Source organism: Zonotrichia albicollis, chromosome 12 (assembly GCF_047830755.1).
Source record: "Zonotrichia albicollis isolate bZonAlb1 chromosome 12, bZonAlb1.hap1, whole genome shotgun sequence".
In the NCBI taxonomy this organism is placed as follows: Eukaryota; Metazoa; Chordata; class Aves; order Passeriformes; family Passerellidae; genus Zonotrichia; species Zonotrichia albicollis.
Window position 1 is genome coordinate 11,742,957 of NC_133830.1, and position 25,935 is coordinate 11,768,891.

General features: G+C 48.0%; 1 protein-coding gene across 1 annotated transcript in view; it reads right to left on the reverse strand.

Annotated features, from left to right (window-relative positions):
- The window catches only part of NCKIPSD (NCK interacting protein with SH3 domain), a 51,356-nt gene that overhangs the window by 14,140 nt on the left and 11,281 nt on the right, over positions 1 to 25,935 (reverse strand). The window contains exons 2-7 of the mRNA XM_074549804.1: positions 15,355 to 15,467; positions 14,412 to 14,613; positions 9,973 to 10,060; positions 7,253 to 7,878; positions 2,239 to 2,409; positions 995 to 1,081 (exon numbers count right to left, since the gene is read on the reverse strand). Coding sequence (XP_074405905.1) covers positions 995 to 1,081; positions 2,239 to 2,409; positions 7,253 to 7,878; positions 9,973 to 10,060; positions 14,412 to 14,613; positions 15,355 to 15,467 — 1,287 coding nt within the window. The remainder of the gene's footprint in view (positions 1 to 994; positions 1,082 to 2,238; positions 2,410 to 7,252; positions 7,879 to 9,972; positions 10,061 to 14,411; positions 14,614 to 15,354; positions 15,468 to 25,935) is intronic.

Here is a 25,935-nt window from a genome sequence, read left to right on the forward strand (position 1 = left end):
ACTGCTCTGATTAAGGTTTCCTGACGAGGTAACATTTGCAAGCTCTCTTCAGAAAGTTTTGGGACATGCAAGGATTCCAGCAAAGATGATGCTCAGCCTGCACCTCCCATGCAGGAGCTCTGATGCTGAGGTAACCTGAATACTCTGCCCTCAGCCAACAGCTCCAGGGTTCAGAGAACACAAGAGAGCCAAGCCCTGGCACTGGGCATGACAGCAGCCAGGACAGGACACCCAACTGCTCCTTACCTGGTCAGGCTTCCTTGGAATTGTGGTCAGAGAGGAGCAGGCAGTGAAGGTCAGCAGGCTCTGAATGCCCAGCCTGCCTTCCTGCTCTCAGCTATGCCACAGCCCCCTGATGCTGAGATCTGGGTTCAGACACACAAGTGCTGGATGAAAGCAAAATGCCACAAAACTTGATGTGCTGTAGCTGGGGACTCAGGGACAAGATGGGGACAAGTTTTCTACACCCACAGAGTCCTACAATAGAACTTAACAGAAAGGAGAGGGGCAAAGCAACACTACATAGGTGTTTATGGCAAAACTTCCATTTCTTCCTCTAAACTGATTTGCTTCCTCACTCCAAAAGCATCTACTCATTACCTAATTTCCTAACCAGTTATTTACTAATGCACAGAGGTGCATCAATTAAAAGAGGAGCAATCACAGATCTCCCAAGGCATCCTCTGAATTCCTTCCTCTAGACAGCAGTGATGCCAATGCTGTCCCTCAATGGGCCAGTAAAAGCAGCAAGCTTTACCCTTGCCAAGTGCTAGCTATTGCTTCAAAGTCTACAGCACCCTCTGCTCTTTCACACAACTTTCATATACAGCATTGACATGGCCAGCACTCAAAAGGGACATGCTGCAGTTTCAGTGAGATCACAGAACTGCCCTATCCAAGGGAAACATCTTAAATACATTCATTGTACCAACCCTGCTCTTCTGCATCTTCAGGAAAATCTTAAAGAGACATTTGGTGCATTCTGCCACCTTACCATCTGATAATACGCCACAAGGGACAGGACAGATTCAAACTCATTCTTCTTGCACATTTTCTTGCAAACTTCTGGGTCTGCATCTGTCTGGAAGAAGGAATTGACAGTGTGACACAAGGAATTGACCCAGTGACACAACAAAGCAGAAGGTGCCTGTGCAGGGACCTCGAGGGAGTCCACTGCTATTAGACCTCAGTAGCCCCAAATCTCACAAGGAAACTGAAGGCAGAGCACGGAAACAGGTCAAGAACCACCACCCTTCACCATCAAAGTGGATTCTTGAAAAATGCCTCTGCCATAGAGCACGTCTCGGGCTGAAAATATCTAAAACACAATCCAAACAGCACGGAAGTGAGCATCCCACAGTTACATAGGGCAGCTCCAGCACTGCTCCCATCCTGAGAAGGACATCTTCTCCCATCCCTAAGTTTGGGGGAAATGGTTGCACAAAATCCCACTCAGCCTTGCCCTGCAGCCCACAGCAAGGCAGCACAGGCTGTATGCAGAGTGACAAAGACCCTGGCATTTATTACAGAAAATGTGCCTGTTTTCTGCAGAACTGGAGAGGACTATACAATAGTGCCAGAGCAAACCCCTACCACAGACCATGTCACTGCACTGAGGGCAGCTCCCCAATCATCCCTGGACACAGATGGCCTTGTACAAACTAGTGAGAGTGCTGGGACAGTAATCTCACTGCTGCTCAGCACGGGCATGTTCCTCCCCTGTATGCAGAGATGTGTGAGATGATTTATACTTTCTCACAAAAACAGCTTTAAAGCTCACTTTCAAGGCAACCAAAGAATGTTCTTTGCATTTGATGAGCTTAACCCCACAGGTACCTCCCAGCAATGGAGGATATCTTGAGGGGATGATGTTTTAAATGGGCTTAGGAGTGCAACAACCCTCACCAGAGACTTCCAGGTTTTCTGTGGCAGGTTGGGTATTTTGGAGGTGAGGGTTTATATCCCCTTGTGATAGGTAAATACCAAAACTACCATGAACAGCTCAGTAATGCTTTTCAGAACAGCTCTATAAGGTGGAATGGAGAGTAAAGGCAGCTCAAGAGCACTGCAGAGCCCACAGAGAAGGGCAGGGCTTACTGACACTAAAGGATGCACAAGAGACCTGTGTCCCCAAAACAGCAGATCCAGTGGCAACACAGGGGTGAAGGAGGTCAAAGAAAAGGAATTTCACCAGCACTGTCTGCTCTGGTCTGCCTGAGAAGAGAGGGATTTACTCACCAGGATGCGAAGCAGCTCCTCCAGGTAGCAGCAGATGACATTCTCATCCTCATAGAGCGCCCAGCTGCGCTGCTGAGCATCGTCCTTGTGCCTGGCCAGATCCGCAAAGATCACCTCCAGCCGCTGCTCGTCGTGGCAGATCTGGCCCGACGGCAGCCCCGCACTCAGGTTCTGCACGACAGCAAAACCCCTGGTTAGTGGGGCCCTGACAGCTGGCTCTTGTTTGGGTGCCTGTTCCCTGCAATCTTGTCTCACAACTGGCAGCTGACCTCATTCAGTCAAGAGCTGGCAGTATAAAACCAGGAAGTTTATGACACATGTTATTTCAGATCTCATACTTTTGGAGCCTCTACCCTCCGTAGATTCTGGAAATCATCCTGAGAATGGGAAAAGCCAAACCAGCCCAGTGTGGGCCAGGACCACTGCCAGGCAGCAGCTGAGCACCCCCAGTGAAACAATGTCCTGGACAGCACACCACCACACTGCACAGCTGCCTCGAGGCAGGAGAAGTTCCCTCTGCTGCCCACTCCCTCCAGCCTGAAAGGGACAGATCTGCCTTGAATTCTTAGCTCTTGGCACTTGTATGGTGCTCTCCATGCCAGCTGCTCTAGGCCTGGATCCTCTGCTGCAAGAACAGGAACCAATTCATCATGGGCTGCTTTGGTTTTCATTCTGAACAGCAGAGCTCCACTGTTCACCACAGCTCTGAAGTGTGTGGCCACCCAGCAAACCTTACTGCACACAGTCCATTCTCCAGCTGCTGTCAACTGCATCCCCACCACTTCTGCCTCACACACAACCCTTGCCATGAAGGTCTCACTCTTCAGTTGCCTTTCCTTTGCTCTTCCTCTCCTTCAAGAAAGAGGGGAGTGGTGAGGGTGCATTTAACCCACCTGAACAGCCGCTGTGCTCTGGGATTTAGGATAAGCCTCTAGGACCTAATTATATCACATGAATCACTTGGTTTCCTGAAAGCAAGGCAAGAAGGGAGGGTTCAGTACATGGAACTGAGCTGATCACAGGTGAGGTGCCCAGGCACTATTAAAAGAGGTAAGGACTAATTTGTGAAAAAGCTCAAATTATATACACAAGGGCTTGGCAGCAGTGACAACAAGCAGCAGGAGATCAGTGAGGTGGAAGAGAACCAAGCTGAGAAATTCAAACAACAGAGAAAACCCACTCACTGAGACCAAATTCCTAAAAAATTTTGGATGAGGCTGTCTTACCACATGCAGCAACAAGTCATGATTGCTCAGTGAGAAAATGCCTTTACAACTTACCAGCCAGTAACCTGGAACCTCAGAGAAGACTTAGTCCTTCCAACAGGCTGGCTGTGCAGGCAGGGGCACAAGCCTTTAGGCAGACTTCACTTTGGGAGCAGAGCAGATAGATTTTGTACAGAGACACAGCCCATGGCTTGTGCCAGCTGTGACACCTGCACATGGATGGCCAAGTGCAGGAGCTGCACCCCTCCTGCCTATCCCCACCCTCCTGCCCTCTCTGGGGAAACCACTCCATGTTTAACAGTAATGTCTTGCCTGCTTTATTAGAGACAGATTTGTTAGTCATTTGCTTTGGGGTATGAACTAATTTAGGACTTCAAGTCCATGCTTCAGTCATAAAATAAAGATATTTTCTTGTTGCTGCTTCTTACATAATTTTTGTCAGGCAGGTAATGAAGGAAGAAGCATGCAGGTTTAACACAAGCCTCTGTCCACACTTGAAATTTTGGGAAGCTGTGGGTGGCCTAGCAGAAAAGCAGGTAGCCAGCTGTAAGAGAGCACAACAGCTTTCAGGAGCTGAGTACAAGCATGAGAATTTCCCTCTGAATGGTGATTTATCAGAAGCAAATACATTAAGAGACTCACTTCATCTTGCCACCCCCCTGCTTCTCCTTAGGAGGACCTACACTGCAGTGTCACCTGCCTGTCCTCAAGAGTCCCAGCTCTCTGGGAGAGAGTTCTCCATTATGTGCCTTACATCCTTCTCACTGGAGCACTGCAGGGCCAGTCCTACCTCAATCCACTGCTGGGGCTCTTTTTGGATGACCATTTTAATGAGTATTCATTTTAATGATCCCTCTACTCAGCATCTTACCACTAATCTACTTTCTCCAATCCTTCATCTGCAGCCCTTAATGACTCCACTGAGCCTCAAGCTTGGATGGACTTGGATGAGATCAATCCATTAACAAGCTATTCCACCTGACCATGTAACTACACCTCACACTGTCTCAGTGCACTTTCAGCACCATTCTCAGCCCTCCCATCACCAGGATCAGGTCTCTGCTTATTAAACATCTTGGCAGCTACAACAACATGCAGCATCATCATATGGCCATTTCCAGGAATCTGCTGGAGAGCCCATAAGCAGAAGGAGGTTTCAGTATTTCTAACAATGCCACTTTGCATTATCTTGCTGCTTCAAATAATTCCCTTCCCCCAGCCCAGCAGAACAAGCTGCTACAGGGATTTCGTTCTTCCCGAGCAGCCCAAAACCATTTTGGGAACTTTATAATACCCACACTGCTCAGAGGTGGCCACATCTGCCATGCAAACCCAGCTGCTGTCCTGCCCATTTCTTCTTTTCCCCTGCCTCCCTCCCCCCATTACCCCACCAGCAAGTGCAGTGGTTCACCAATACCATGGGTACACACACCTTCCCTCCAGATGAGCCCCAAAATCGTATAGCAGGTTTTCAGACACACTTCATGGGGACTGCTCTAGGAATTCATCCATCCTCTGGGCAGCAAACCATTCCCACAACATTATCCACAGAAACCAGACAGCTAACACTAGACCCAACACATGCAGACCTCCATGCTCCTCAGCGAGTTCCCATGAAAGTCAGCTCTAGTTCAGACAGTCACTGCAATGCTGCCTTTGACAAGAGGTTTCAGTCCCCTTGTGCATCTTACCCAGTCACTGTGACACTTATCAGGAGCTAGCTCATGGACAAGAAGAGGGACCATTTCCAAGGCCAGGCCAGATGCTGACACAGGGAAGCCAACCTGGCAGGTTTGCTCCTGCAGATCCCAAATAGTATGGCAGTAGTACCTCTGAAGTATCTTTCCTAAGGGGTGAGCTCCTCAGCACCCTCCTTGTCTCTGCTGTTCCCCCAACCTAGCCTTACATCACCTCTCAAAAAGCAGCAACAGGATGCTGTCCCAGCATCTTTTATTCTCTAAAAAACCCCACATGCCTGTACAGACTCCACGCTGGAGAGGCAGCAAGGTAAATAAGATGGAAGTACTATTCAACCTTCAGAAGGCACTGGGGATACAAGAGAGGTTGGGGATTCTGGAATTGATTTAGTAAACCAGTGACCTGACTTTAAATTAAGACTGGAAAATAATAGAAAGGATATAATTAATTAAAGAACATGATACAAAAGGTTGAAGCAGGTATGGTATCTACTATGAGCAGACCAAAGCTTTAAAACAAAGCTGATATCTCACTCTGTTTTAGGGAGTAGAAGAAAAGCCTTGAAAAATATGCAAGAGATGAGTTACCATGTATTTGCATGGATTGGGGAGTAGAGGGATTTCAGAAGCTACAAATTAAAGAAAAAAATTCCTTGACCTAGAACTGGCAACTCAGCAACAATTCTACACAGAAACTCCTGAGACTGTGGAATGATTTGGTATAATGAACAACACAAAGTCAACAATAATAATTTGTACCACTAAACCATACTAGTGAAGCTGCAACAGTGCAGCCACCCCACAAGCACACGTGCCCACCCTTCCAGCTGTCAGAGCTAGTCCAGTCTCCCACACCAGGTGAACAACCTCACCTGGGACCAGGCCCCCACATATCAGCAGAGCTGTATCATCAGGCTGGGACACTGAGCAAAAATGCACACCACATCCACAACATTTACACCTGAGCACTGTGCAAGCCCATCCAGGCTCTCCTTCTGAAAGCAGTACTGCTCAAAATAGGTATGGTGAGATATTATGAGATGGGAGAGAATCTTCTGCTGTGTCTCCATGTATTACTGATCATTTTAAAATCCCACAGATGTCCTGGGTGACAGATATCATATCAGTTACCACAAGATCCATACTACTCCCTGCACCAGCATCACCTTCTTCCCATCCTTTTCAGGCTGGTCTGCAGCAATGGCCATGAAATTGAGGCTTTCAAATCCCCTCGGCAGAAACTTGGCACTAAATAATTTCTGTGGAATTAAGCTTATTGTATCCTGAGTACAGGTATGAATGATAAAAATAATATTAAAATATTGGACAAGGTGCAAATATCTGAAAACTGAACTCCACAGCATGCAAGACAGAGCCAGAACATTTGCTTGAACCAGCTAAATTTTTTTGCTGAATCTAGATCACACATTGACAGGGCATTGTTATTGGAGAAGGAAGTAATTTACCACTGGGTTATGGCCACAGAGACTTGATGATTGCTTATAGGCCCCTCTATTCAGTACAAACAGTCAGCCAGATTATGATTTGATGTAAAATTTGAATGTCATTAGTTTTCCATATTCAAATGCCTCCAAACAGTTCATTATAATCTTGCTATTAGCAACGGAATTACAATCTTACAAGTTTGTATGATGTGCACTGAGCAAGTGGGAGCTGAAATTTATTATCCCTCCAGCTAAAGCAGAGGGCTGCCCAGGTGCACTTCACCATTTCAATGACTGATGCAGAAGGAGAAAGATAGGATTATTTTGACATAAGGTTTATTTAGAACAAGCTCAAGATAATGTGCCAACTCAAGGCTAAGTTGTACATCTGTAGCTCATCTGGGGAATAAAAACTCACCTGTTTTCCACTTCTCTGCTAACAGTAATACTAGGACCTGGCTTAAACCCTTTAAAGCCCTGGTTCCCCTGGCTGGATGTTTACCCCGATCTAGCACCTTTCATTTGGGATCTCACTGCATTTCTCATCCCAAACATGAGGAGCTTGCTGAGCTCATGACACCTTATCCTTATCCTTGATGCTCAGAGGTGGTGAGCAGCATCCCCACTCCAGCCTGACACACATTACCTTACTCTCCACCACGGAGATGAGGATCTGCTCCATGATGCTGCTGGTGGCAGGGACAGAGGTCTGGATGTGGCCGATGACGATGCCAATGGCCACGCGGGACAGCTCATAGCTCAGGTGGGTGTTCCTGCGCACCAGCTCGATCAGTTCCGCACCGATTGTCTTGGGCACCGAGGCCACCAGGCCACCGGCCTCTGCAGACAGCGACTCCACCCCAGCTCCCTTCTTATCCTCCAGGCAGAGGTTGCTGAAGGCATCCAGGCTTGCAGGGGGGGCCGGGGCAGTTTTCTTTCCCTGAGAAGTCTTCTCCCCATCCACATTGTGGGACCTGTGGGTCCCCCCTTCGCCTGGAGGAGCTGGGGCGTTCCTCTTGGACTGGGGAGATTTGCTGGTATCCTTTGGGGAAGTGCCGTACCGGGAGTGGGAGACGGAGCCGCTGTCCAGGTTGCGGGTGATGGTGGTGTGCACGCTCCGGCTGGGCACAGGGGGCGGCGTGTTGGCAGGACTGGACGTGGCTGTGGGGAGAGCGCTCTCGGACACAGAAGAAGCAGTGTACAAGGTATCCAGGGATGTCGTGCTTATAGAGGAGGCACTAGAAGCTGACCCAGGAATAATTTCAACAGCATCTGAAAGGGAACAATTAAACATGCCTTAGCAACAGCATCAAAGGAAAAGAGAAAAACCCCAAATTGCTACAGCACAGTCCATTAAAAGGCTCATTGTGCATTGGACCAGAGCAGTTTAACTCCTCTTCCTGGCTCACTTATCTCAAAGCAAAAATTGTACCAGTTCTCTCTGGAGCATTCCCACACAATCACCTCTTTAGAAAGGGGAAAGCTCCTCTGCTGAGATGAATACCCTTCAAAGGGCTTAGTGTTTTACACAGGGGAAGGGAGGGCGAGATGGACAGAACTAAGGGACAGAAAAGTCTTTTCCTCCTGGGTTAGGCTTTCTCTGTGTAAAGGACAAAAGCCCTCACTTTTGGTGCCTCAGAACTGCAAGACACAGAAGGCTTCACACACAAGCCTGCACCTCCCTCTTGCACAGACCTCATCCTTAGCAATGACAGTGGAGGATACACTTGACTGACAACCTCTTTAGTCCCTCCCTTTCAGCACTCTCCCAACATTTGTTCATGAGCCCTGCAGCCCTGCTGGCACCACTGATTTCACTAGCCTCCACACTATCTGCTCTACTGTATTTCTCCCCCCACATCTAGTTTTTACTAGCTCTAGCAGTGGGAGTCCCACTTTCCAAGGGAAAAAAATCCACAGCAAGCAAAGAGATATTAAGATTTTTCTTTCCTTTAACCTGGTCTTGTATATAGTTTTGGTTAATCTTATCCATTAGTTTCCAGAGGGCAGAAATGTATCCGAGTTCTTCCCTGACTATGAAAACAATTACTTGGACAAACAGTGGGTTAGCTGGGGTTCTCAAGAGCAGCTGGTGTTAGTGCTGGAAGAGAAGGAGCTGTACTCCATGGGGAGCTCAGAAGGCTGTTACACACACACATGCCCAAAGGAAGGAGCAGTGGGACTGATGTGAAATTCCTTGCTGCCCTTCCACAGGCAACTCCAACCTTTCCTGTTCCATCAGTGCTTGGAGCCCTCCACCAGTCCATCCACCACTCCTCCCAAAGTAAACACCACCTAGGCAGAAAAACTGGGCTCTTCACTCCCCCACAGGTTCAGCATCCCCCTTTTTCCTCCTCCTCACAGAGGATCATTCATGACTCATAGCTCCCCCTATGCTTCATTAAGTAATGAGTTGAAGGAAACTGACCTTTGCAAACTCCCACTACTCCAGTGAAAAATGGCTCAATACCATTAAGCACCATTAAGGAAGCTGGTGCCAGCCCCAGGTCTCAATTACCTGCAAGTCAATAGCTCTGCCCTGCTCCACACAAGGGACATGAGTGGGCTTGAAATGGGCTGAGTGTCACCAATGGCAGCACTGTCACAGCACAGCAGAGCACTTGGCCAACCTGGCAGCAAGTCACAAGGATCAGCACTACTCTGTCAGCCCAACCACACTGCAGATGGAGAAGCTCCAGCCCTGACCCCATGGTCCTGCCCTCAAGTGTTTCTCACTAGCTGCTCCTCGGCCTGTGGGCAGCACATAGGCAGATGTGTCCCTGGTATTATTACTGCTCCTTACAGGCACCAGACACTGAGTTAATGGAAATCCAACCACTGTACAAAGAAAGTGCTCAGCAGACTGGAAGTTGAGACTGCATTAAAAGCCAGTGAGCACCCCTGGTAAAGTGTCACACACTGCAAGGGAATGCCCCCTCTGCCTTGTTGGGAGACAGCCATGGTGTCTGTGGGAGAAAAAGCACCTTAAACCACTGACTCAGTGCACTAGCCAGGCTAGCCACATGAGCAGGCAGGGAGTTGCTCCTTGGAGAGCCACAGGCACTGAAGGAGCAGGGGGATGCTGTACCTGGTACCCACCCACCAGCTGCTCAGACCCTCCCAAATCAGAACAGGCTTGAAGGAGCACTGGTCACCAGCTCAGGACCAGTAGCATTAAAACCTATAGGAATCAAGCTGTATACATTTAATAGATATATCTGTAAAGATAAAAACCATAGTCAGAATTATTAGGGAATGGATGAGGATGCTCATGTAAGCACAAAGCAGAAGTATTCAGGCCCCATGGCTGTTACATCACCCAGTGTCTGCTTCATGCCCAAGACCTGGAGAGCAGCTTGTCCTTACTTTTAATGGGAGCAGCAAGCTGTGTGTTCTTGCGCTTCTCTGGAGGTGGGGGGGTGACAGGAGCAGCACGATGAGCCTGTGGCTGGATCTGTAAGGAGAGATTGCAGGGCAATCAAAGGAGGTTAACAATAAAGACATTCTCTTTATGAAGGCTTCCTTCTCACATGCATGTGTAGATTTGTCCTTACATCTCTCTTGTCATTTGGGACACTTTTCTCAGGAGGACAGATGCTAATGGGCAGCCTCCCAGAAGAACAAAGCAGGACTCAAACTGACTTCATCCCCTCCCTGTGACAGGCAAAGCAGCCCTTGTTTAATTGCTATGTTCAGAAGCACATGGCACATATGTCGTGTAGACCTGTCAAGCATTTACTCCTCCTTTATTCCAAATGCAATCCCACACACTTACCATGTCTCCACATTACTCTCAATAGCTCCACACAGGCTGCAAACAGAGTGTGTATTTACACACTCTTCTGGAGAGATCCATTACATCAGCTACAAATACCCTTGCAGAAAGACAAAGCCAAGGACTGGAAACATGTAAATGCCTTTTCCATGCTCTCAAAGTTATTTCTGCTCATGCAGGGAGAAAATAGGGTTTGACCCTCTGTACAATACTATGCTACCTATAGCAAGACACACTGGGAAAAGCTTTGCATTAACTCTCCACATCTGGGGATTCTTGTGCAAGTCTCTTCTTCTAGGACTGCCAAGCCAGCAGTGTACAAGTCCCAGATCCAGACCCCTACACTCACCTTCTCCTGTCAGATCTAAATACTACTATCACCAATATTACATTCACCCACAGTTACTCCAGTGAGGTGCAGCCTCAGGGTTAACCTCTAATCAGTAGGGCACTACTGAACACAGCAGCCAAGCCAGGTGGGAGCACATTGCATCACTACACCAGTTCCCACAGCCCAGCAGCTCAGGGCCAGGAGACTGCTTGGGACCTCTCAGGACTGCTGGGATTCAGAGCCTGCTGCCTCAAATGTGCCTCTGCTTTTATGGGATATTGCAATCACTGTCTGTGGCCAAGCCTCCTAGGGGAGCACAGGAAGGGAAAGGAGGTGATGGCCTGAATGCCTTGGGTAACCTGGCTTTCAACCATTTGGAATCTACAATGACATTCAGTCCACCACAAGGGAAAATTTTCCAAGTTTGTTTAGCCCCGGAAAAGATGTTTTTCTGTGCCCTGTCATTGTTGAATAAACCTATATAAACACCACTGAGGGCACAGAGCTCTGCCACCCCAGAGCGAAAATCTGAGACAGGCCCCTGAAGGGTCTCTATCTTATATTAGCTCAGCAGAAACAGAATGAGAAATGTATTTTTCCCCCAGATACAGGAAGGGCAAAAACTTCATCTGAAATGGGAGCAAAGATATTCCTATAAATAGAACACCTTCAAAAGCCACCTCAAATATTCACAACTCCATGCCAAAAGCTGACAATGTGCTCACAGCCCGTGTCTAGATCCACCAGACAAGTGAAGAGAGCAGTTTGCACAAAGACTTTTAAAAAAGGATCTCTTAGCTCCTTTCCAACTCAACACTAAATACATCCAACCTTATACCATGCCATATAAAAAGTCACTTTACAAGTGCCTTCAGCCAGTGAATTAGCATGAGGCACTGCTGCAGACTCCCTGCCTGCACACTCTGCTCCTGTCAATCCACCCCACATTGTTCTCTGGGTGAAATGCTATCCAGTACTTGCATACAGCTTCAAAAATTATCCGTGTTGGTTCAAAAAGAGACTGCACAGCTGAGAGAGGTCAAGCAGATCAGGAGGGGTCTCTGCATTGCCATGGTTGGCAGGCTGGCCCCAAATCCAGAAAGCTCAGCTGTGCTAAAAGCAGAGCCCTGTCTGCAGAGTGCTGGAGCTGACAGCACGAGTTGGAGCTGCTTGGCATGGCACAGCCACCATTACTGGGGCAGTGGGATTTAGCAGCCAGGCAGGCTCAGAGCTTAATGCAGATGCGTGACATTGTTTGGAGACAGCGAGGGCTGGGTCATTCTGGAGTATTTCCATGGCTTCCAAATTTACCACACAAGTTTAAGAGTTATTACAGGCTAGTGCTTAAATTAATAGATGTACAGACAATGCTAGCTCAGCCCCTGCCAGTTTAGGCAGCCACACACCGCAGTACAAGCGGCTGCAAGAAGAACATGAAGCATCACAGGAATTTCCCTGTGCTTGCCTGAGCTGCATGACCAGGAGCTGTGAGGAGTAACCAATGCCATCCCCTCCCTCCACCCCACATCCTAGCCACTACCTGGGGCCAACAGGAGGATGTATAACACCAAAACCCCAAAGGAAAACCTCCCACCTCTGTGCAGCTGACATGCACAAGGTGACCATGGAGGAGTCCTTGAAGTTCAGATCCCACCTGTCCAGAGGGGAAAAGATGAGAGACTTTACCAAAGATTTAAATAGAAGCAACTGCACTTGTGTTGAAACTCTCCCTTTCCCCGGGCCTCTATTAGGGCACTGGGAACTTCCTCAAATCCACAGATTTTACACATCTGCTGCCTGTCCTTTATCCTTCTGCAAGGGCTGATAGCAGGCTGTGCTCCCTGTGCTGCTCAAAGACAAGAGCTGACTTTACCACAACACTCTCATTCCCTTTGCAGCCAAGTAGGCAGAGAACATCACCACTCTGACTCCTGGGAGCAATGTTATTATAGTAGTACCCTTTAAACAAAATAATAAAGCAATAAACCAAATTAACAATCTCCCACCCACCACCTCCTCCAGGCAAACTCTGCCAAGCCAGACACACTGGTCTGTAGCAAAGGTTTCTGGAGATGAGTATCACAAACTCACTGAGCATGCACAAATGCAGCAGACTGACTAAAATACTCCAAGAGCCCAACCTCCACCCTTGGCAGCTGGTATGGCAGCAGCCCCAGCCTCCCACCTTATGCTGACTGGGGAGGAGATGAAGCACAAATGCCCTCACCAACTACTGCAGCCAGTTCAGTCCTGGGAGCAAAACCACTGAGAGGAAATCTCAAATTTTGCTTAGGTTTTTCAGATGCAAACAGTAAATACACTTGAAAATCCCAAGCAATGAAAAGTACATGCCAAGACCTCTGCTCCTCTGGAGCTAGTGAGAAAATTTAGATTTCACTAGGTCTCCTCTTAGGCTCCTGCATAACCAGTGGAAGAAAGCAATGCTGCTTCCTCCACTTTGTATTTTCAAAGCGCTCAGGAAATCCACTGAGCTGTTAAAAATCTCAAGGAGCCCTTTCAGCACAGGGCTAAGCTGGAAGCTCTTCAACTGCATCCTCAGTGCCACCCAGACAGAAACAGTTCTTTGTCAGCCAAGGAAATTTGTCTTCCTCCTTTTTGGCAAGCAACCAAACCACAGACCAGATAAAGACAGGGAATCAGCATGGAGAATGGGCTGTAAGGTGCCCCCTTTGCTTAGCCCATAATGTACAGGCTTCAGAATGGAGCTAGCTTGACTGCCAAAGAACAGAAATGAATGCTGAGGAGAAAAATGGGGTTTGTAAGAATTGCTGTGTTCAGCCAGAGTGAGCCAGAGCTGCCTTTCATCCCCCCAAACTCACAGTTCTTCAAGTGTAAAACAAGCCTCATCTGCTAGGGGTGACAGCAGATCAGTGCCTTATAAACACAATACCTCCAAACACTCAGTCCAGAGAGATGAAGAAAAATTACAGTGCATGTGTTCATCTGTAGGAGGAATAAAATGCTCATCCTTGCTTGGTGCCTTTAGCCCTAAGATCCAGCTACACCTACACAGGGAAATCTGGCACATCATTCATCCCCAACAGCCACAGCCCCATCCTGGGCTGCTACTTTGAAGCCTCACTGACGCCACACTGTAACCTTGGAACTGCGTGTCACCGAGATAAAAAAAGATCTGCTTTAAATCTTATTTCCTGCAATTTGCCTTTAATTCATCATGATAAGCAACCTTCAGACAAAGCAGGATCTTTGGGGGTTTTTTTGGCTTTTTGTTTTGTTTTGAGTAGTATAAATAGGCAGCCACAGCAGACAAAATGCTTAAGGACTAATGATCTTGTGCAGACATAACAAGGGGGAAATGAAGCAGTGCTGAGTGCTTGGAGGAGCTCTCCTGCTCATGTCAAAACTGCTTTTCAAAGCATTCTCCAAGGAGCCTGCAACTCTTTTAGAAAGTTGCCAAGAGATAGTCACACAGTACAAAGTGGATTTTGCATGTTACCATAAAGCCATGGACCCTCAAGGATTCCAAAAAGCATGACAAGTGCAAATGGCAGAGGGACTGTTCCAGATTTCTTAGACACCATCACTTCGCACTGCAGTAATCCCAGGCCAGCAGCACAAACACCTGATTTGTAACTTCACCTGCCAAGGCATTTTATTCACAGGACAAGAACCATCACAGCACCAAAGGAGGAAGCCAGCACGTGTCCAGCCCGTTACCTGGTAGAGACCTTCATCCTCCGCCTCGAACTCGGTGTTGGGGAGGCTGTGGTGCCGCTCGTAGCCCGTCCTGCACACCCCGTTGGGCTGCCGGGACACATCCAGGTGGTGGTCACTGGAGGACTGGGTCATCACTGTCCCCTGGGGGGTGGGAGAGTGGCTCTTGCGGGACACAGTCTCCTTCCGGTGATGGATCAGCTTTCTGAAACGGAATGATGACATCAGGAAGGGCAAAGCTCAAGGGAGTGACCACGCTGCAACATTGAAATTATTTTTTAATGATTTATTGCTTTTGGGCTATATATACCAGAATGGGCTACATTACTCTAAACACCAGCTCCAGTTTCATTAACAACTAAGGAAGCACTTCTGGGGGAGGAAGGAAGAGGCTTTGCAAAAGCCCATAATTTATTCATCAGTTCACTGGAGAAAAATGCCTCTTCCTCGGGGGAGAGTCACATATTGCATTGCAAGCTTCAGAAATTGCCTGCACTTTAGAATTGCTGTTCAACCGAGATTAAACCAGCATGCCTCAGCACAGAGGCTGAGGTGTCAGAGAAAACAAAAATTCTTCTCACAAGCAATTATTTGAGAATGTATTAAAGACCTTGTGTCACATGCCAAAAACCTCTACAATTCCTGGCTGGTAAAGCAGAGAAAATGCAGCCAGAAAGGTTTTGGATTTCTCCTCCAAGCCTACAGTGTGGCTGAGAATCTCCTCTTCTTGGCATGCACAGAGAGAGAGGAGCAAGGCCAAAGCTCTCCTTTGCTGGACACAGCTGCCAGGAGGAGCAGCAGCAGCTCAAACGCTGGGAAGTTCTCCAGTGCAGCAGCACTTTGAGGAACAGAGGCTCAAACCAACAACATCCAACATCCCCATGGACAGAATGACACTGTGACCACCCTCCATCTGCCAGCTCTCCCACGTGCCCATCATACTTACTGGAGGACATCTCTCTGCTCCAGGTTGTATTTCCCCCCATTCTTCATGGCTGCATTGTGCACAGCCTCAATGGCACGGTCAATGGACTGCAGAACCACATCCTGCTCCAGCACCTGAAAAACAACATCCAACATGTTACTGTGCCCTTCAGCTGAGGTTCTTTTGCACCAGGGGTTATGGCAGGAGAGACCACAGTACAGTAAACCCCCAGAGTTTATATTTGGGAAAGAAAATCACTGTTACAAGAACCGAAGTCCAATGATCCCTACAGGGAGACCAGAGGTAAAGCTTCAGCCTTGAATATTTAGCCTGCTGCAGGGAGGTTTTGAGATCCCACTGCAAAGCCAAGTTTATCCCAAGCCCAATTATTCCTCCTCTTGTTGCCTTCCTGTGGAGCAAATTCACAACTGTGAATGTGACAGTTGAAATCTGGTGGTCTCCTGAGCTACATGAGCCAAGTCTATTGGCTCTGAATGATTATTTTTTTGCTCGCTTTTTTCTTGATGGTTTTTGTTCTTGTTTTGTAACTTGAAGCATCTTTTCCAAATCACAGAATCACTGGGTTGGAAGAGACCTTCAAGATCATTGAGTCAAACCCAGCCCTAACACCTCAACTAAACCATGGCACCAAGTGCCACATCCAGGGATGGTGACTCTACCACCTCCCTGGGCAGACCATTCCAGTACTTTACCACCCTTTCTGTAAAAAACTTTTTCCTAATATCCAGCCTATATTTCCCTTGGTGCAGCTTAAGAAAGCTGTGTTCTCTCATTCTGTCAGCTGCTGCCTGGAGAAAGAGACCAACCCCCACCTGACTGCAGCCCCCTTTCAGGGAGTTGTACAGAGTGATAAGGTCACATCTGAGTCTCCTTTTCTGGAGGCTGAGCACCCCCAGCTCCCTCAGTGGTTCCTCACAGGGTTTGTGTTCCCAGCTCCTCTCCAGCCCCGTTGCCTCCTCTGGACGTGCTCCAGCATCCCAAGGTCCTTCCCAATCTGAGGGGCCAGAACAAGGTGCAGCCTCACCAGTGCCAAGTACAGGGGCAGAACGAGCTCCCTGCTCCTGCTGGCCACACTGTTCCTGGCACAGGCCAGGATGGCCTTCTTGGCCAGCAGGGCACATGCTGGCTCATGGTCACTCGGCTGTTGATCAGTACCCCCAGGTTCTTTTCTGCCTGGGCACTGTCCAGCCACACCATCCCCAGCCTAGAGCATTGCAGGGGGTTATTGTGGTCAAAATGCAGGACTCAGCACTTGGATTTATTAAATCTCCACCCAAGCTGTCACAGCAACATTTATTTCTCCTGCCAGCTGGTTTAGCACTTGTTACTGCAGTTAAAATAAACAGCAGCCTTGAAACACCAAAGACCACTCCCTGGGCTCCCAGAGGAGGCTGGAAGGGGAACAGGAAAACAAAGCAGGTTCCTACACTTGTGACAGTCTAAAAAGCTTTGTTTACCAACAGTTGCTATGCCTTCAGGAGAAAAGACCTTTACAGGACTAAGACAGAAGGTAAAGGACACAAGACTGAGTCTCTGACCCACAGGTCTCCCATAAGCTGCCCCTGGTGCCACCATCCACTCAGTCCCGCTGCTCCAGCCTCAGCCATGCACGAGGGAGGAGGGGAATGCTCAGACTCCAGTGCTCACTGCAGCTGTTTGAACACTGAATCCCTCTTTCACTTGCTTTGCCCCCCCTCTGTGCATCAGAGCAACTCTTTATCCAGCCAAGCAGCGGCTGGATTCTCATCAAGGATGCACCTTAATTGGCCTTAGGGGGCTGCAGAGCACAGGAGGGAACCCTCCCCACCAGGGCCAAAAGTGCCTGCCTCCATAACACTGGCATGCAGCTCCCTGATAACATCCTATGTATTATTTATATCCTGGTTAATTGCTTAAGCAAATGTGAATTAACAGCTACCACAGACTGTGGGGAAAAAAGCAAGGTGTGGATGAGAGACCTCTTCTGCAATACTCAGCTTTGAAAAATTTAGGAGGTTTTTTTTTTGCTGGTTTGTTTCCCCAAGAAAAATAGATAGGGAAAAAAGCAACTGGGGAAAACTTTAAAAATAAAACCAATTTTGCTAAAGTATCAGGTCAAGATCAAAACCAACACTCAGAACTCAACTTTGGGATGAAACCTCCAAGCAGCCCCATGCGGCCTTGGGCTATGGCCGAGGGAGCATTTCATCACCTCCAACCACAGAACTAAGGAAATGGAGCAAAGTGTATTTGAACACATTCCAAGGGGGGTTGGAAGGAACAGCAAGTTATTTCAATGAATTCACATCATTTTCTGAAAAGATAAGAGAAAATTACAGCAAGTTGCATGCTCTCCCTGGGAAAGGGGAGCAGTGCAGAAGTCTCCAGCACTGCTGGCCCCAGGGGAATGCCAGTGTTGCTCTGAGTGCCACAGACCCCTGTGCTCTGCACACCCCACCTGCCCTCCTGCACTCCCACATGAGCCCTCCCTGCCCCAGTCCCATCCTCCCCAGTCTTCCACACTTTCACCCACATGGGTTTACACCCTTCCTCAGTCTGATCATCCCAGGGAAAACAGCAGTACAGAGCATTGAATCCTACTGAATAGCTCAGCATCTCTGCCCTCTTCCACAGGGCACATCAGCACAGTCCACAGGAATCCATCTACAGGCTGGGATCATAGAATGGTTTGGGTTGGAAGGGATCTTTTAAATCTTCTAGTTCTAGACCCCTACCATGAGTAGGAATGTCACTCACTAGACCAGACTGCCCAGGGTCCCATCCAACCTGGCCTTGAACACTCCCAGGGATGGTTCCACAGTTTCTCTGGGCAATCTCTTCCAGTGCCTCACCACTCTCCAGTTAAGGAATTTCCCCCTAACATCCAATGTAATCCTTGCCTCTTGCAGTTTAAAACCATACCCCCTTGTCTTAGCAGTACCTGCCAATGTAAAAAATCACTGTCCATCTTTTATAAGCTCCCTTTAGGTACTGGAAGCTATGAAGTTTCCCTAATGCCTTCTCCAGGCTGAACAATACCACTCTCTCAGCCTGCCTCCACAAGAGGGTGCTCCTATGGAGCTGCTCCTTGCTGTGCAATGCCATTTATTATGGAGAGGGTGCTTCCTTTCTGATAAAACACAGCATTTTCACACTAATGCAGCAGTGCTGTGACAACTGGCTTTTAGCTGCTGTGCCCTTCCCTTTTGTTTCTGCTCCCAACCTTCTATTAACAAGGCCCTGTCAAAGGGCTGGAATAAAAAAGCAGCATTAACTTACGCTTCATGACATTGTTGATGCTGCTCATAAACCATCTCCCCTGCTCAGCTGAGTTGGGAGGGTGCATGTTGGGTGAGGGGGGAAACGGCAGGGCCTTCAGCACAGGGGCTGCCTCACATTCTGGGTTGTAGGACACCCACCATCAGGGATCCCCTGCATTGTAGTCATGAAGTTAAAAAGTATCAGTATCCTGGATAAATCATGTGAGTCAGAGGAATCTGCACATTCCTTGGGTTAACCAAAATGGCATTGCTTTGTTTAAAGGGGGAGGGATGAAAAAGCACATTGCAGCTGAAATGAGCACAGGTTGCAAGGGGGCAAAAGTCTGATTTGCCAAGGTCTCACCTATGATCTCCTCCTCCCTAGGACTGGAGGGATTACGTGGTCACAGCAACTCTGGGCGGCGCCTCACTGTTCTCCCTCTGCAATCTAGGGAGATCAGTCACTCTGCAGGACAGGGAATCCTGCCTGTATGCAGCACCCATTCCTGAGGATGCTGGCAGCTGGGACAGGCAGGGCTCTCACACATTCACAGGCGGCCCTGGCCACGCATGGCTCTGCAGACTGCAAAGGAGAGAGGCCACAAAGCAGCAGCAAGAGCAGAACCCTGGAGTGCAGGCAGGGCTGGGTGCTCCAAAGTCCTGCAGAGTCCTGTGCTGCAGCCCTGCCCTATCCTATGCTCTGGGCTACAAAGATGAACCCTGTTCATAAGCTAAGGCTCACATGGAAGCAAGGGAATGCATGAAAAGGGCATTGCTGTACAGAGGGCTGCCAGAGGAGACACACCAAGCCCAGGAATTCAGCTGGATTTACTGATGCTGCATGGTGGGAGCTGGCAGAGCCCTGAGCAACCACTGCAGCATGCAAGCTGTTAACTGTGTCCTTCAGCAGTTCACTGGCTTGCCAGGCACGGACACAGCCATGCCAGCCACTCTGGGAAGGCAGCAAAGGTGGCAGGGACAGGGCAAAGATGGCAGTGGAAGGCACCAGCCCTCGCAGGGTGAGTGCAGGGGACTCCTTGGTCAGCAGGGAGTGATGGTGCCCAGGCTGTGGCCAAGAGGCACCACCCTTCTGCCCAACATACCACAAAGATCAAGGGGTATTTGCTGAGGTATTGATAACACATTCCCACTGGTGCTTCCCCCCAGAAAGGAGTGGTTGCCACCCCCTTTATCAGATATTTCTGGTTTAATCGAACAACACTGCAGCAGAGAAATGCTGGGCTCTATGTGCCTGTCTCCACCACCCTGGTGACAGCAGAGAAGTGACCCTTGGTGACCACAGGCCATACTGGCCATGGGCACTGTATCAGAGAGCCAGGGCTACCACCAGCACCCCACAGGCCAGCTGCTCTGCAAGGAACATGGTACTGCTCAATTAGAGCCATGACTATCAGCCAGGAAACTGAATTTCTTCCTTCACAGCCTGGTGCAGGAAAATCACAGCAGCATTAATAAATCATTATTTCCTCACTTCTTGCTAATAACAGAACCAAACAAAGGGTATCCCCAGAGCCTGCTGCTAATTTCCTCCCCAACTGATGAGGACAGAGCCAGACCTCAGCACTGCCTTGGGGTGTTTTGCACACCCCAGGGTGGCTGGGGAAGGATGCCTTTCCCAGGACCAAAGACAAGCTTTTAAGAAGTACCCTTCCAGAATGTCTTGTGAGTACCTAAGCATGGCCCTGCAGAGACAGGAATGCATCTATTCCCGTGCCTCACACTGCTCTCATCCCCACTGCCCCAAAAGGAGCAGTCTCCCCAAAAGGTGCACACCTGCACAGGATGTGTCCACAGGCTGGTGAGAGACCTGAGCAATTCAGAAGACACTGCAGGTGTCCTTGTTGTACAGCAGCACAACCTCCTCTCCTGCCCTCCCTAGGCTATCAAAAATCTTGCCCCCTCTCTCTTTGTTTGTAATCTTCCCACATGTACCACTGGTGTTGTTTAAATGCAATCACACAGAAGAACTTGCTCAACAGTCTAGAATAATCATACCTTTCAGAAAAGCATTTTCTAGACAAACAGACTGACAGCTGCATCAGCTCAGACAGCCTGAGCCGCTCTGCGTGCACAAGGCTCCTACATTTATGAAAGTGGCCCATTAACTTATGGCAGGCTTTTCTTTGCCTCCACAGGGGGCTGATCCAAGAAAACATAGCTTTTTTTCCCCTCCTACCTCCCCATTCATTAGTGATCAAGGGCATTTACTCTTCTGCATGTGCAGGAATCAGTGCCCTCATGCCTGCAGCTGCCTCTGCAGCCAGAGGGGTGCCCAGGCAGGGCTGCTCATCCTCACCCTCATCTCACTGCCCCAGCTTTCACAACATGACAACAAAGGACAGACAAAGTTTTGTCTCCAGTGACAGCTCAGTTTTCATGCAGCTGCACTGACACGGACCACTGGTGAAATTAGGATATTTATCCTGCTGGCATCCACAGGCACAGGCTGGTTCTTTGTTTCACAAATCAGAGAGGAACGCCACCTCTTAGGTCACATGCCCTTCACCCCCAGTCACCGCCAGACTGTCTGCATGTTTATTCCTTCCAGATTGAAATGATCACGGCACCAATTTACAAATATCAGCTATCCTTTGTCGATGGCTCAGTGCTGTGCCAGATCAGAGTTCCCCCTTTGGGACCACACGGCTCAAACAAATGGGCTGAATTTTGTTTTTTTTGCATTGCTGGGGAAAATTCAGCTCCTTTCCCTTCCCTTTTGCAGCCCAAATCAGAAATTTTTAGTCCTCAGGCTGCTGGCTAAGAGAGATGCATTAACTTATTCTTGCCGGCATGAAGATATTGTGTCTCACGGCACACAAAGCACACAACAAAAACACAAGTGAAACAATGGGCAACTGCCCTGGTTACTGAGCAAATAAAGATGAGTACAGCTCCAAACAAACCTGCAGCATCTCCGACTCGCTAGCGAGAAAACAAAGACATGGCTGAGCTCTCCCGACAAAGAGGCAGCCCAGAAGCAGCCCAGCAATTCCTGCTGATACACTACAGCGCGTTTCTCACGGATCCGTGTTTTTCCACTGTGTGCTGACAGCAGCCGCCTGAGCAGGCAGCCGGCACAAATGGGAAATGAAAAGAAAGGATGGCCAGGAAACGGGCTTAAGCTGTGCAAATCACGCTAAAGCCAAAGCTTCTGGCAAAGAGATACACTGACTAGGGACAGGGCAGGCACAAGAGGCATTCTGAACAAACAGAACCCTGGAGGCAGCAGAGGGATGCACAGCAGCCAAACCTCAACCAATTTCTCTCCCAAGAGCAGAAGCCTCGGAGTCAGGGAGCAGAGACAGGCTGAGGGACAAACAGAATGCATGCAACCCAGCACTCCATGCTCGTACTTCCTGAGGTGGGAATGCCTCATCCTAAGTCTCTCCAGCCATGCTAGACCCTGTTAACTGGGCACAAAGACCAGAATCAGCCACTGAGTCCTTCCCCTCATAATTTTTCACACTCCAGTAACCAGAACACGTCTCATGCCAAAACAGTCTAAGAGGATAAAAGCAGAGAGAGAAATTTTTAAAATAAAACAATCAACACATACTCATGTATCCTGCTGTTCCCTACTGCCTTGTTACTGCTCTCAATGCTTCAGGGACTTCCCTGGCTCAGCCTGTCTCAGGTGAGCAGCTGCCAGACAACACAGCTGCCCCTCTCTTTAGGATCACCTGTTCAGCATCATTTTGCACACAATTGTCAAGCCAAATCAGTATCTGACATGATCAACAGTGGCATTTGTGTGAGAAAACTTACATTTCTACTGACACATAAACATAAAATGTATACACATACACAAGCATAAAATGTATATACATACACATACTGGAGTTATCATCTACACTGAAAAAGAAAACAGTAGACAGCCTCTGCTTTGATCAAAATGCAGGATTATGAACCAGGATCTATCAAGGTGAAAGGAAACATACTGCAGGGCAGCACTAGGAGTATACCAAGACTTTTGACATATTAGCATTTGAAGTCAAAAAAAAGCCCAACAGAAGGGTTTTTGCCAGACTTTGTGTGGTCTTCAGTTTGGTAGCCCAAAAAACTGCTACAGATGCCATTTACTCACTGAGATTCAGCACAGCTCCAAGATCACTTGCACACAATTAGCACAGGTCTATGAGATAACCCTGATATTAATTATGATCAAAAATGCAACTAATTTCTAAGTTCCCAGAGTGCTGGGAAGAATGCAAGGTGCTAATCTCAGCCCATCTTTGTTTTGATTGAGTTGGCAAAAACATGGATGTGGGATGAAGATCCAACCACAGAAACCCTCTTTGCAGTTAATCAGATTTGCCAAGAACTGCCAGAACAAGGAGCAAGGTCAGAGCCCAGAGGAAAGAACAAGACTGCAAAACTCTGCAAGTCCTGGCTCTTTTTCTGGCATTCAAAGAGGAAAGCTCAGTTTCCCCCCACAATTTATTTCCATAGCAGAAATTGTAACAAAATGCCAGAAAGGTGACAGTTATATAAAACCTAAGATGAAAAAATTCAAACGTGTACCACGATTGAGAGAATTCTTTCCCTTCCCAATTACCCTTGCCTTGGAGCACATTCCAGTACATGAGGATCAAGTAAGTAAAAGTCTCCAGAGGTCAAGCAGGAAAAATATGCAATTACACTGTTAATTCAACTGATGCCCAAAGACACATGCAGAAGAGCCCATATGTACATGTGAACCAAAAGGGACTTTTCCTCCTGCATGCCACAGACTGGCACTGATGTAACAGCTTGCAGTTACATGTTTGAGAAAGAGGTAGTAACTCGTGATTCATCTTGCACAGGAATTTATGATTTATCAGCTTTTCTTCCCAAATCCTCCCTGTCCCATGACCAGCACTCTGGCAAGAGTCAGAAGGCAGCAAACTGGAGTTATTATGCGCTTTGGGATAATAACTGTGTTGCCCAAACCCAAAACCATGGGGAAATTAAAAAGTGTCTCTTATACAGACAGAAAATAGGGAAATGCAAAATTAATTGGACTGCTGTCTCAGTCCCAGAGAACATGGGGAGACAGGCAGCAGGCACAGGTCTACAACCCAGGAACACTGGCCAGGCGGGAAGGGGAAGGGGCAAGGAGGGTGCACAGGTCACCATCCAAGGAAGGGCAGAGCCTGTGGGCTTGGCAGGAACAATCTGAGTCTGCCACATGGAGAACAAGTGCTGCTTTCTGGTATCCACTGGATGAACAGCCACATGTACTCCATTAAAGCCATTAATGAGGGAAAAGAGATTTCATCCTTAAGAGGCGACCACAGAAAAGTCATCAGCTAGTTTTAGTCCTGGACAGCTGTAAATTGCACAAAATAGTAAACCAGACATGAATCCCCATAATCTTTTGAGTAGCACCAGGATCAGAGCTGCCAGACCTGGCACAGCCCAGGCTCTTTTCTGCTAAGCTGTCACTGTGAGATGAAAACCTGCCTTGCATTACTGTGAGCAAACCTGAGAGAGGCCCTGGAAAGTTGTCCCCAAAGATCATTCTACTCAGGAGGATCAAAGGCAGCTCGCTGCTGCAGGATCAGTTAACAGTCTGGATAGAAAAGAATTTTTCTGTGTTTTGGACTCTACATGCACAATAAGCATTGCTTCCTCTGCCATGAAGGGGCACAGCTCCCCTCACACTGTGGCAGGACATCTACCCCTCCCCTCCTCTACCACGGGTACTTGGTGCATGAAGAGAGAACCTGGCTGAAAGGCCCACAAGGGGTCATCTCTGGCTCCAAAAAAGCTCAGGCCTCAGCTGGGAATCAACGTCCTAGTCTGGAGAGCAGATGTGGGAAGAGATAAAAGAAATATTCTTGACTGAGAGACACTGTTTTGCAAACTATGAAAGACACAAGAGTTATCAGAGGCAGAAGCCTCTTACACACACCCTGACAAGTGTTCAAGACTTCTCCCCAGAGTTTGGATGCAGATTCTGAGGTTGGTTTCCTGGGCATTGAGGGGAAGGATCTCAATGTCTGCCCCACCAACAGCTGGATGGTAAGACATATTGAATCCTAAGTTATGTCATTTCTTCACTAGCTGTAACATTAATAGGTAGCTTTAACTCCATGCTGTACATATCTACCAGTAGTCTCTTTTTGTCCTTATTCCCCTGTAGTATTAGTTCAAGCTTTATGTCTGTTAGTTTTGTGTCTATTAAATAAATCATTCATAGACCAAATCACCCATTATTAAAGAAGTTGTGAATGACAGTGGGTTTTGGGGTACTGGCCACCTCAATAAAGCTACTGCCTGCTGCCAGAAGCCTAGGCAAAAGGCAAGGACTTATCTAAACCCCATCCATTCATAACATACACCCAAAATAAAGAGAAAGCCAGCAGGGCAGGAGCAGAACACATTAACTTATAGAGAAAACCCAGCATTTTCCTCTATAATGAGCATTTCCTTCCCTCAAATTACTGGTGCATCTTACCTGAAACTCAACTTACCAAGCTGTGTGATCAGATCACATCTGCAACCTCCTCTGAAATAAAATGACCCTCAGATCACCATATGGAAAAACCTGAGCATTTTTTAGCAGGAGTAAAATTGCTCCAAGCAAATACAGAATGGTTGGGTTTATGCTGCCCCTCTGTTCAAAGACAGCAGCTCCACATTCTCATGGAGCAAAACTCATTTGAAGGTCGAGGAATCACTTGCCAACAGTACTTTTACTATCATGCCTTCACACAATCCCTCAGCACAAAAGATTAACCAAGGTCCTTGAGGACTTCTCCCACTAATGATGTTTCAGGCCAGAGACCCAAGACAGCAAATATTTTTACAAGGTTTCTCCAAAGCAAATGTCCATATAATGTTCCCAAATATGGATCTCACAAGCAATCTTGCTTCTCTCCACAGCCCCCTCTGGGTCACGGGAACAAAGATTTGAAACATCAGTGTTGGGAAACCCCAGGATACCCAACCAGCTTCTCCCCAACATTTTCAAGCTGTACTGAACAGCTCCCACCAGTGTGGAAGAAACACATCTCCTCTTTGGTGGGGACATATTTCTCAACGTGGGAATCCCAAACAAGTCCTTCACCTATGCAGAACAGCACGTCCAGACCCAGTAGGCTGCTTCCAGTTGCTAGGATTGTTCGTGACTTCAGACTGGTACAAATTACTCGTTCTGGGATTTAAACAATGTAACAACCAGACTGTGTGAAAGATAGCCTTCACATGCTCATTTGCTTTGGGTGGGCCACAGTAAAGCTATGGCAAGAAGGAATATCCTCCAAAAGAGGATCCTGTGCCATGGGTTTTGGTTGCTATATATTTTAAGATGTTCAGAGTAGCACTATGGAACAGAGGA